The following is an 11,811-nucleotide window of genomic DNA, read 5'->3' as shown; positions in this document are numbered from 1 at the left end:
TGGCTCTTGAACTGACCAATGAGATTTCAGGAAAGGTGATCAGTGTAAAATTCCAGATGGTAGTAAATACTCTTGGAGTAAATACCCCGCTGATGTTTTTGTAGACTTGCTGCATTCATATTATTCCCAATTTCCGTTCACTACGTGGGCTTATCATAAGTACTATACGAATTTATTTTAGTTCGATTGTTTTGGAAGTATTAAGCCAGTACTAGGTAATGAGTGTAAAGGAAACAACGGCTTGCACCTGACGGGGTATAAACCGACGCGGCCAGAAATTCTATTTTTCGACTTGTTAACCACACGGCCTCGTTTAAGATTACTAAGAAATCATGTGATGCAGTAAAATAAACTTTTCTTTGTTGCGTTTTTGAAATGGATTTGTTATTCTCTAAATAAGGAAACATCAATAGTAAGTTTCATTATCTAAAATGATAAAATTGATCAGCTAATTAACAGTTTAGTGACATGCAGTCTGGCATGGTTCTAAGCTCTGTGTGATATACGCATGTCTTTATTCAAATTGGCAAAGATAAAGATCTAAATACGTCGTTATATAGTCCTGATAAGCGCAGACGTACCTTTGTTCATATAGTGACATAATTGAGCAAAATCTAAACCAAATGCACACATTTTTATAACTCGTACTTTTGTAGAATAGGAGAATTTGTTTTATCTCAAACTTACTTATTTAATAAATAAAACTTCGCCCCGCGGGAGCACGGAGCGAGGTTTAAGAAATAAAACGGCGGGGTTGCGGGACGAAAACACGATAATAAGCGGGGGCGCGGGGCGAAATTAAATAAATAAATTTCGCGACGCGCCCCAGCTAATTTGCGTGTTTTCGTCCCTTGACCCCACCAAGCGAAGAGTCGATAATTAACATGTTTAAATGGCGGGGGCGCGGAGCGATAACACGCTAATTAGCGAGGGTGCTAATAAGCGTGTTTTCGCTCCGCGCCCCCGCCGTTTTATTTCCTAAATCTCGCCCCGCGCCCCCGCGCGGCGAAGTTTTATTTATTAAACTTCGCCCCGCGCCCTCGCTTTTTAGCGTGTTTTCGCTGCGCGTCCCCGCCATTTTACTTGTTAATTTTCGACTTTTCGCTTGGCGGGGTCGCGGGGCGAAAACACGAATGGCACAAATCAGCCACCATACTTAAGTGCTAATAAGACACCAATCAAGTAAGTGAATGAATGATTCTTTCAGAGAAACGATCAGAAAGTTTAGAGTTCATAACCCAAGCATAGGCTCGTCAAACGACGGTATAGAGCTAGCACGTTAAGCTTCAAGTCAGATCCGACAATTTAGGCTTTCATTCAATAAAAAAACAAACAACAATTTATAAGATATATAAATATATAATCATAAATGTTATCTAAATAGACATTTTTTATTACTTTTTTATTCTGAGACCAAGAACGGATGCTTAGATTTTTTTCCGAATCTAAACGCTTACAAGATTTTTCTTTTCATAACTTGGCTTTTGATGTCATAGCAAGGGAATCTCTGAACAATTGACTTATTTTATATTTAGAAAAGTACATGATTATTAACAGCTACTGTCAGTGAAATTATGCATATATAATTTGTACTTTGTCTTTTTATCTTCAGACATGGATGTGTGTCGCGCTGTTCGATTTTCAGCATTACTTATCAATTGTACAAAAAATTTAAGCATACATAAGCCTTAATGTTATATATTTGAGAATGAGGTATTTGCCAGTCTATTTTTTAGTATAAGGGATGACGCATACACCTTTGACTATAACGCTCTTGACCCGTCCTTGTGATTGGCAGATAAGTGATAGTTGATGGATAATTGATAACATTTGTGCGTGCATGTTTGTTGATCATACGCGGGTATATAAACCAGGCTAAGCATCCATTCTTAACAAAGCCTGTTTTACCTCCAAGAAAGATTGAGAGAAAGTTCGAAAATGAAGATAGGAATTTGGATTTTTGCATTGTTTGCTGCTGTTTTTGCAGGTAAGAAAATAAATTTACATACACTATCATTTAACACTTTTCTAATAGTCTGTCATTGAATATAAATTAGAATATAAATTGTATTTTTTTTATAAACAAATGTTAACACAGTTTGTATATTTTGTTGAAATATTTATGTTTACGGTGAACAAATTAAGAATTTGTCGAACTAAACAAAGTGACAATTATTTGGTAAAGTGGCTATATTCTTTCAGATTATTAACTTTGAATCTATTAATGCATTATTTTGCTATAAATGTATATTATTATGATACTTTAAGTCTGGTTTAAAAAGTATAGGTAAAAGTACATGCACTTATTGATTATTTTTGTAAGTTAAAAAAAAACTTAAATTTTTAGTCTTTTTGCCTTTTCTTTTGGATTATTTTCCCGTATCATGAAATTTACTATAGCATTTCTGTTGCAATATGTTTTCTGTTTGCCATTTAAAGATGCCATATACTCTTAAAACAAAACATTTCACGACTGTTTCGTGAATAAAAACAATTATCCCGAACGTTTGTGTAAAGAAATTATCCCATTGCATGAAGAAAACGTAGACGGGCCACATAATTAGCACAATAAAGTAATAAAATAACTTTTTACCCAGATGAAAACTTTATCTTTATCAGCCTTTTTTAACATTTTGAATGCTTTTTTACCCACATATAACAATTGCAATTTGATGTACAGTTAATTTACAGTAGTTTAGTAGTATCTTACATTTTTGTATGTTTTAGAAGAGAAGCCGGGGTACTGCCCGTCCATCATAAGAGCTGTCACGACGGGAGTGTCACAGCAGGAATGTGTCACGGACTTTCATTGTAATGGGACTGATAAATGTTGTGGCTCCATGTGTACCACACCAGGTTAGTAACCTCATTTAAATCAAAGAATCTTATTATGTATTTTAAAACTAGTTTCTTTTGTTTTCCTGACTTAATTGCTAGATTAGTTAAATTTCATCCTTATGCTATCGGAAATTACCCAACGACTTTTATGCAATGCGACTTCTATACAACGGTAAAGCAAGAGTAGATTTTGTGGCGCATTATCGTCACTGAAAACATGTATATTTATTTTACTCGAACTCGTGAACCTGTGATGTATGAACAAAACAAATATTCCAGTCTAAACTAGTCAGTAGCTACACTTCTTAAAAAAATGCTACCAACAACAGCTATTTTGTGTACAAAAGTACACACTCGCATCTTCTAGGCCATTGGCAATAGCCAAGATGTTCCGATTGCAAAAATATTATGAATATTGTCAAATTGCTGAGATATTATTCATATTTTGTTAAAAAAATGTTTTCACTTGTCCTGCAAACTTATACTCGTAAAATCCACTAACGCTGAATCTTGACTAAAATAAACTCAGGGTTGACTTTTCTATCTTTATTTATAACTGTGCATTTATTTACTTTAGAGTGTGACAGTGTTGAAGTAATGTGCGTTGTGAATCCTTGCACGTTTTCCACGTGCTCAAACATTCCGGAAGCTGAGTGCTTGTAAGTATAAAACTATAGATTAAGAAGTTACAATAAAATATGTCTGAACTAGTGAACAAAATACATATGATATACATGTTTCCCAAAAATCATTTGCGTTCCAATACTAGTATTTGCATTAATATTGCTTTGCTTATTTCGCTTTGTTTATATCGTCCATGAAGCTAAATAATTAAAATTTATTAAGTTTTACATATGAGAATAAAATTGGTGATTTTTATTATCAAATGATGACCTCTGCTTTTTTATTACAGCTCAAATCTATGCTCCAATTCTTGCGAACCCCTTTGGCTGACTAACAAGCGTGACGTTACATTGGAGTGTGACGAATTAGATGTCGATGAAGATGGTGAAGCTTTTGAGATAGATTTCGATGATGATGATGAGGAGGAGGAGGAGGAGGATTACGATGATGAAGATTACGATAAAGATGATGACGATGACGATTACGATGAAGATGAGGATGATGACGATGATGGACAGGACAAGTAAGTAAAATACAAAATTATACAATAAAATTCAAGATATTTAAGGCTTTTGTTTACATTCTCATATGTGTCATTATTTAAGAGCCATTAATAATCTGCTGTACATACTGTTTGCATGTAAAGAGAGAAATATAAGTATTTTTGGCACATCAGAACATAATTTGTTGGTCAAGATAACTAAAATGTCTGCCGCCAGCCTGTTGTTTTTCATTTCACCTACAATATCGCTAGTTTCATTTTAAGTATTCTCCGCCAGTTGTTTATTGCTTCTTATTACCTAACAAGGGTCACTGACCAAATCTGTAAATGGTAAAATATCGCAATGTTTTCTTAGTATTTCAAATTTAAATTCTTTGAATATTTTTTGTGATAAAAGAAATAAACAATACAATGTCAAATTGTCGGGACAAATTCTGTTCATACTTCTTTGTAGAAAAAAATGCATAGATCTTTTTCGAATCTTGCCATAATTATCAAACTTTCTGGAGTATTTAAAAGAGAAAAAAATATGATGGTGATGAATCACTATATGCACTTGAATAATGTTGAACACGGGTCATGACTTGAACCATTGAACAATTTATTAGTATACCATAAATAAAGTGATTGACATGATTGGATAAATATTCTATCATGACATGCGTATACAGTAGCGTTGAATTAAACATTTGTATTAAATTTTACAGAAAATTGACATGGAAAGAAAAAAAGGCAAGGCGAAAGGCCAAGAAGCAGGCTCGTCTTGAGAAAATGGATAATAAACCAAAAATGATTGAAGAAAAACGGAAGGTCAAAATTGAAAAATGGGAAAGCAAAGGAAAGCAAGAAAAGATTCAACGTTTCAAGGAGAAATGGGCCAAAAAAGACGTAGCACGAGGAAACAAAATGGAAGAGATGAAGGCGAGAAAAGTGGAAAAGAAACAGAAAAGAAAGGAAGCAAGAAAGGAATGGAGACAGACGAAGAAACAAATGACCCCGGAAGAACTTGAAACTTACAAGGCGGAGAAGAAAGCCAGAAAGTTAGAGAAGAAAGAAATGAAGAAAGAAATGAGAGAGGATAAAAAGGAAAACAAGAATGACAAGAAGACGGCGAAACTGGCAAACAAATGGAGAGCGAAAAAAGAAAGAAAACAACAGCGTAAATTGATGAGACAAACTGAAGTTACCCAGAACTAGACTGAAATTATAAACTTTCTATATTCCATTGGTTTTATTACCATTTTGTTTATTCATTCTATTTTTGTTCACTTGGGTATGTCCAAATTCCAGTGTACTATGACGTCATACTCAAACTAACTTTCCGTCTGTCTTTATTATTGTGCTTGCTTTATTTCTTACATTCGTTTTTAAGTTAAGATGTACAAATAAGGGAGTTTTCTGTTTCGATAAAGATATCCTAGTATATTACAGTTACTACATGTAATTAACATATTGAAATGCGCTTTTGGTAACAAAACAGATGTTATGAACAATTTGAAATTATTATAATGTGACATAGTTGCCCATTTTTTACTTCGTCATAATCATTTTCACTGTCACGATACCGTTGATCGGTTTTCATACTTCATTTATTCGTAATTTTAATTAATTTTCTTCGTATTTTACGTTATGAACATATTAAAATGATAATAAGCTATTGTATTTTTGTTTTCTTTTTTTTTACTTTCCGTTAATAGCTTGGTATAGCACCAAGCATTTGGTTATTTTAATTACTGAAGCTGGGTCGTTTGTATCTTCTTCAAAATTTACAACACTAGCTTTAAAATCTAACTGTCAGATAACCATGTCGTCTTTGGTTTAAAAATATTTATTTAAGCTCGATTGCGAAACAAGATCTTGCAACTTATGTTAATTTCAACACTTTTGAGTCCGCTTCCTGGAACTAACCAATACTGTAACAATATAAAGAAACATGGTTGTGGCCCAAGTATTGCTTGAACCCATGATCCTTTGGTTGAGAAGCGGACTATTCCCATTACCGTCTTTCATACAATATGAAGGGTGATTTTCTAACATTTCGAAGTTGCAAGAAGTTACAGATTTAATAATTGATCTCAATATTGGCAGTTCAGTATTGACTCTTATCTAATAGAGTTATCTTACTGATGGTCCCTTTCTAAGTTCAGACACTGATTTAGGTCATGATTTCAAAGACGATGTAGCTTTACTGCTGAATGATGACCCACAAGTGACCAAGCGTGCGTTTTTCAGTCATAGACAAGGACAAAAATAGAACCATCGACCTTAAAGCCTTATATGAATAAATGCGAAGGTTGTGTTTAGGATACGTACATTAAGCTTTACTGGTATAAACTTCTATTATGGGCCAGTGGCCTTCCTATACAAAATGAAAATGTTGAATTGAATTAATGGCTGGATTCAAGCACACAGAGGGTTAAAATGCTCTGATGAGAATATCACTACCACTCTTCCACACAAAATATTGTTTTTGAAAATTTTACATAACGACTCAACTGACGTAACTATGGCTCAGTCTCAGTCTATAATACTTATGACAAGACGTCTGCTTTAATGTCTTCTGTTTAAATTTTATCAAACTTTCTTGATATAAAGCAATAATGGGAGGCTGTCAAATAGGTTTTAACTAGGATAAACGTTGAGGTACTCGGCGTCTTGGTGCTATACCAAGCTATTGTAGTAGCTCTAAGAAGGCTAATGGTTAATAGCACTTGAACTGAACTGTATTGATGATGTTCCGTAGAAAGAAGAGCAGTCATTTTAAATGAAATTGTTAAATTTACCGGCAGCAGTCGAAAAAGTCGAAAATCATCATCAACAAGAACAACAACAACAACAACAACAAAAACAAACAACATCGATTAACTGTAAAGATTAGCGCGATGGTACAGCATTAACATTGTGACTTTGAACGCCGCCTTTCCTTGTTGATCTTGTTTATCATATTTCAAATTCAGGGGCTCGAATCCGATGTCCTGCTACTATTATCGAACTGTCCTTTCGATTAGACTTTAAACATTGGTGCTTCGCGTCATGTAGTCATGATTATGAACCAATTGTTACGTCTGGTCTAGAATTATCATTGAATTCCAAAATATATATTGGGTTCATTATTATTTAAATTTGAAGAGACTTAAAATAAAAGGTCAAATGAAAAGAATTTCGATCTTTTTCTCGTATGTGTCTCTCATGGATGGAAAACATTCTTGTCCTTGGCGTCTTTTGAGATCCGATTGACATGCGCAACGATAACCCCGCCCATAAAATAGCAAATAGACAGACAGACAGATGTCTTTATTCACTCAAGTACATGTGTACTATATGGAGATTTTTTTAATATAAAGAAAATATAACATTAGTTTTACACTGTCACAATAGGGACTACGATGGGATACCAGGCCGACCACAATTGCTATCTAAACAACCAACAACTCAGAACAGAAAAATATATACAAATTTATTTACAGAAATGAATATTTATAAATGAAAAATGATTATATATGATAAACTACTATGATAAGTCACTGCGCAAACAAACACTATCAACGTATCTCAGTCTATTTCTCCCGTAAAGTTTCTGTCATGATGTATCAATAAAGTGGTGGCGTTGTTGAACAAAATTCGTCACAATGGCGGGCGTCTTGTATAAAATCTTATCAAGCGTAACTGTACTTCCTACAGTGTTGGCACAGTTGATAGGATCCTGAACAAGGGCATGCGTCACCCTTTAGCCATGGACATACGTGTGGAGGGCCCGTGTCATCTTCGGGTGTGTCCTCAAATAAGAAGCTACAAAGTATAAAACATGGTAAGTTCCATGATAAATCAAACATAAGGGTATAATAAAGTCCCTTGAAAAAGACTCGACCTTTGTCGGTTTCCAATAAAATAACGTGCTTCTTTGAATAAACAAAATGTCCACTATAGTACACCATACATTCCGTGGAACAAAAATTCTATCACATCCGCATAATACTGCGTTGCAAATATATTCAAATATACGCCACATAATAACCACCAATAAATAAACGTCTTCCAAAATCATGCCACTGAAGATCCTTCTCTAGAGATACGTTAGTTTTGATACGTTGTATTTACTTATAACATAAACTGATGATAAATGAAATGAAGTAAGATGATAACTTAAATTAAATTGATTGAAACAAATCATTACGATACTGCAGCATTTTACATAAAGTTACACAAATACGGTAGAACCATAATAAATTATTTATGATTAGATATATATATATATCTATAAAATATTCATAGCTCCTATACAATTACAATATAATTAAAACTTCAATTAACATACATCAATTAACATGTCTCGGTATAAATTTGCAAAAGCGAAACACTAGAATAAAAAGAGCTTTTAAAATTTTAATCTGCAAAAATTTAGAAAATTTAGAAAACAATAAATTACTGCCAAATAACTAAACCTGAATCAAATAAACTATAATTCTAATAGAAAATAGTATTTTACGAAATAGCAAAAATTTATGAAACAAAATCACTAGAAAATTAAATTTACCTTGTACAAGCTGTAATTTTATGACAAATATAATTTGACTGTCACCGTCATAGTGACCTGTATAACGTCCAGTGCATTGCAATATGTCACTTAAAATTTAGTCATTATATAGCAAACTACTGAGTACTGAGCGGGAAAACAGATCGTGCAAAACATGAAAAATCGATTTGCACGAAATAAAGCTGGGACGGCGGGAAAAATAGTTATGTGAAATAAAGGCCCGTCCTTCAAATACAGACATAATACATATATCTGGTTCATAAAACAAAAATGTAACTTTCTTATTACTGAAAGGATTTTTGTGAAATAAACGGCAAAATGTTTAAATTGATACATGGAAATTTATGCAAACCATAAAAATACTCTAAATAATAATTTCACCCGAAAACTCTAAATTGAACAAAAGATGATGCAATCTCACAACAATGAGTAAAAATGAGGTTCGGCGTGAAAATATAATGCAAGATTTTACAAACGTACTTTCACTTTGTGACATACACCAGCTAATGAGATTAAAATAAGCAACGTATATCGTGGCCACGACATAGTATATCGTGGGATTTTGGAGCTCCACAACCAAAGTGTATGTGTTTCAATCTGGACATTCATCATAATAGGGAACATTCTAAAATATTTACTGCAGTCCAGATCATGATCAGACGGGACAAATGTATCGGCTGATAGTTGTTCTACCACTAGCACTCATAAAGTAGAATTATAATGAACTTGATTAAAAAAAAACGTAAATTTTATACATTGTATTTCAATGTAAAGATGGGCTTTTTTACTTTTTATAATTTTAGAAAGCGGTGAAAGTTGATAAAATATCGAGTTACTGTTTCAGCTAAACAACACATATCAGTCAGTATTTCGTCACGACATTTCTGATATGATTTCCACTGCTGGCTGTGTGAGAAGTAAACAGTGCTTTCTGTTCTTTCATCTTGGTGACCCTGTATCGGGACCGACCAACTTTTTACCGCTTCACAGTTTACCGACGCCGAGGGACTTGCTAACGCTATAATTCAGGTTAAAACGTATTTGTTCTAAACAGTTCGAAATTTCGCATTCATCAGAAACTTTGATATAATGTTATTATTCTGAATACTTTACACTCTAAATTTCACCCAATTTGTTATTGTAATGTAACGTTTAGCTTAGAAAGATCATCTTTATTCGCTTGGATCCTTAAAAAGCTTTTTTTTCTTCAGATTTCTGATGTAATGGCTACGACGACTAACAATGCGTTTACTGTCAAATTAACCACGGACGCAATCGCGCCATTTGTTTGGATAGATGCTTACAAGGTCAAAGGTCGTTTCTCTAGTAAAGGAATTTTTAGTGCTTCATAAAACTCTGACCTTATCCTTTTACGCATGGGAAATAATAGATGTTGCAAAATTGAAAGCGGCATTGTCTATTATATCGTTGATGAACGTATACCATTGAACAGCTAATGAAGTTAATGATCATTTGACGGTTAATACCTGTATTCGACTCTCTTAGTATATTTCAAATGCAAAAAAGTCATATTTGTTATAAATATTTGTATTTGCAAAGTGCTAAACACAAAAAAAACCATGACATCATAAAAGAACTTCATTGAGGTCAAAAGTCTAAAAACATAAAATTCTTACACAAATCAAGACAAGCACTTAAAGCTAAAACTAAAAAAATGTGCAAAGAATAATAAAGAAACATAATCGATTATCGATTTTTGTATGATTCTTAGTCCGAATTGAGTGATAAGAGTTGCAAGGTCAAAGGTCGTTTTCTGAAAACGGGTTCTTAATGTGGGATGTGTCAGCTTCACTTTGTTGGTTTTACTTTGGTCAGGACCCCCTTAAAGGCTTATCACCGTGGGTTGAATCAGTTTCACTGTGTTCCCTGAAGCTATAAACGTTGGTTTTACTTTGATCAGGACCCCCTATATATAAGAGGCCTTTCATCGCTCGTTGTGTCAGTTGCACTGTGTTCCCTGAGGCTTTCACCGTTGGTTTTACTATTATAAGGACTCCCTAAAAGGCATATCATCGTGGGTTGTGTCAGCTTCACTGTGGTCCCTGAGGCTTCACTGTTCGTTTACTATGATCAGGACTCCCTAAAAGGCCTATAACCGTAGGGTGTCAGCTTCACTGTTTTTTCCGGAGGGTTTCACTTTTGGTTTTACTTTGATCAGGACCCCCTTAAAGTCCAACAACTTGTGTTGTGTCAGTTTCACTGTGTTCCCTGAGGCTATCATCGATGGTTTTACTTTGATCGGGACTTCCTGAAAGACAAATCACCGTGCGTTGTGTCAGCTTTACTTTGTTCCCAGAGGCTATCATTGTTGGTCTATCTTTGATCAGGAAACCCCCGGCCTATCTCCGTGCGTTGTGTCAGCTTCACTGTTCCCTGAGGCTATCATTTTTGGGTTTACTTTGATCAGGACACCATGAAAGGCCCTCCACCGTGGGTTGTGTCAGCTTCACTTTGTTCCCAGAGGCTATCATCGTTGGTTTTTTTATCAGGAACCCCAAAAAAACCTATCACCGTGGGTTGTGTCGTGTTCATTATGTTACCTAACGCTATCACCGTTGGTTTTACTTTGACCATGACTCCCTAAAAGCCTATCAAAGTGGGTTGTGTCATCGTCACTATGTTCCCTTAGTCTATCACCGTTAGTTCTTAGTCTATCACCGTTGGTTTTACTTTGATCAGGACTACTTAAAGGCCTACCACCGTGAGTTGTGTCAGCTTCACTTTGTTCCCCGAGACTATCACTGTTGGTTTTACTTTAATCAGTACTTTCTAAAGTTCTACATTTTTGTATTGCCGTGGGTTGTGTAAGCTTCACTGTTTTCCATTTTGCTATTAACGTTGGATCAGGACTCCCTAAAAGGCCTATCACCTGTAGGCTGTGTTAGTTTCATTATGTTACCTAAGGCTACCATCATTGCTTTACTTTGATCATGACTCCCTAAAAGGCTTATCACTGGGATTTGTGTCAGTTTCAATATGTTACCTAAGGCTATCACCGTTGGTTTAACTTTGATTAAAACTCCGTAAAAGGCATATCACCTTAGTTTGTGTCCGCTTCACTATGTTCCCTGAGGCTATCATCGAGGGGTTTACTGTGATCAGGACCCCCTAAAAGTCCTATCACAATGGGTTGTGTCAGTTTCACTGTGTTCCGATAGACTATCACCGTTTGTTTAACTTTGATCAGGACTCCCTTAAAGGCCTATAAGGTTCCATGAGTTATATCAGCTTCACTGTCTAGCCTTAGGCTTTCACTGTTGGACTTTCTTTAATCAGGACTCCCTAAAACTTC

At 34.7% G+C, this 11,811-nt stretch overlaps 1 protein-coding gene and 1 long non-coding RNA gene across 2 annotated transcripts; one reads left to right on the top strand and one right to left on the bottom strand.

The window, feature by feature from the left end:
- The first annotated feature begins 1,807 nt into the window (after positions 1-1,807).
- On the top strand, positions 1,808-5,618 carry LOC132746578 (DNA ligase 1-like). The gene is made up of 5 exons (XM_060735778.1): positions 1,808-1,987; positions 2,728-2,856; positions 3,416-3,497; positions 3,752-3,985; positions 4,672-5,618. Exons 1-5 carry the CDS (start codon positions 1,939-1,941, stop codon positions 5,159-5,161), a joined length of 984 nt encoding a protein of 327 aa, XP_060591761.1. The 5' UTR covers positions 1,808-1,938; the 3' UTR covers positions 5,162-5,618.
- A 1,786-nt stretch (positions 5,619-7,404) lies between these two features.
- Positions 7,405-8,910, bottom strand: LOC132746576 (uncharacterized). The gene is made up of 2 exons (XR_009627998.1): positions 8,499-8,910; positions 7,405-7,753 (listed from the first exon to the last, which is right to left on the bottom strand). It is a non-coding gene; the product is annotated as an uncharacterized LOC132746576 (long non-coding RNA).
- Positions 8,911-11,811: the final 2,901 nt, after the last annotated feature.

Source organism: Ruditapes philippinarum, unplaced genomic scaffold, assembly GCF_026571515.1.
Source record: "Ruditapes philippinarum isolate M1 unplaced genomic scaffold, ASM2657151v2 ctg4189_1_1_1_1, whole genome shotgun sequence".
NCBI lineage: Eukaryota > Metazoa > Mollusca > Bivalvia > Venerida > Veneridae > Ruditapes > Ruditapes philippinarum.
Note: the sequence above shows the minus strand (reverse complement) of the source record. Positions and strands in the feature narration are given on the sequence as shown.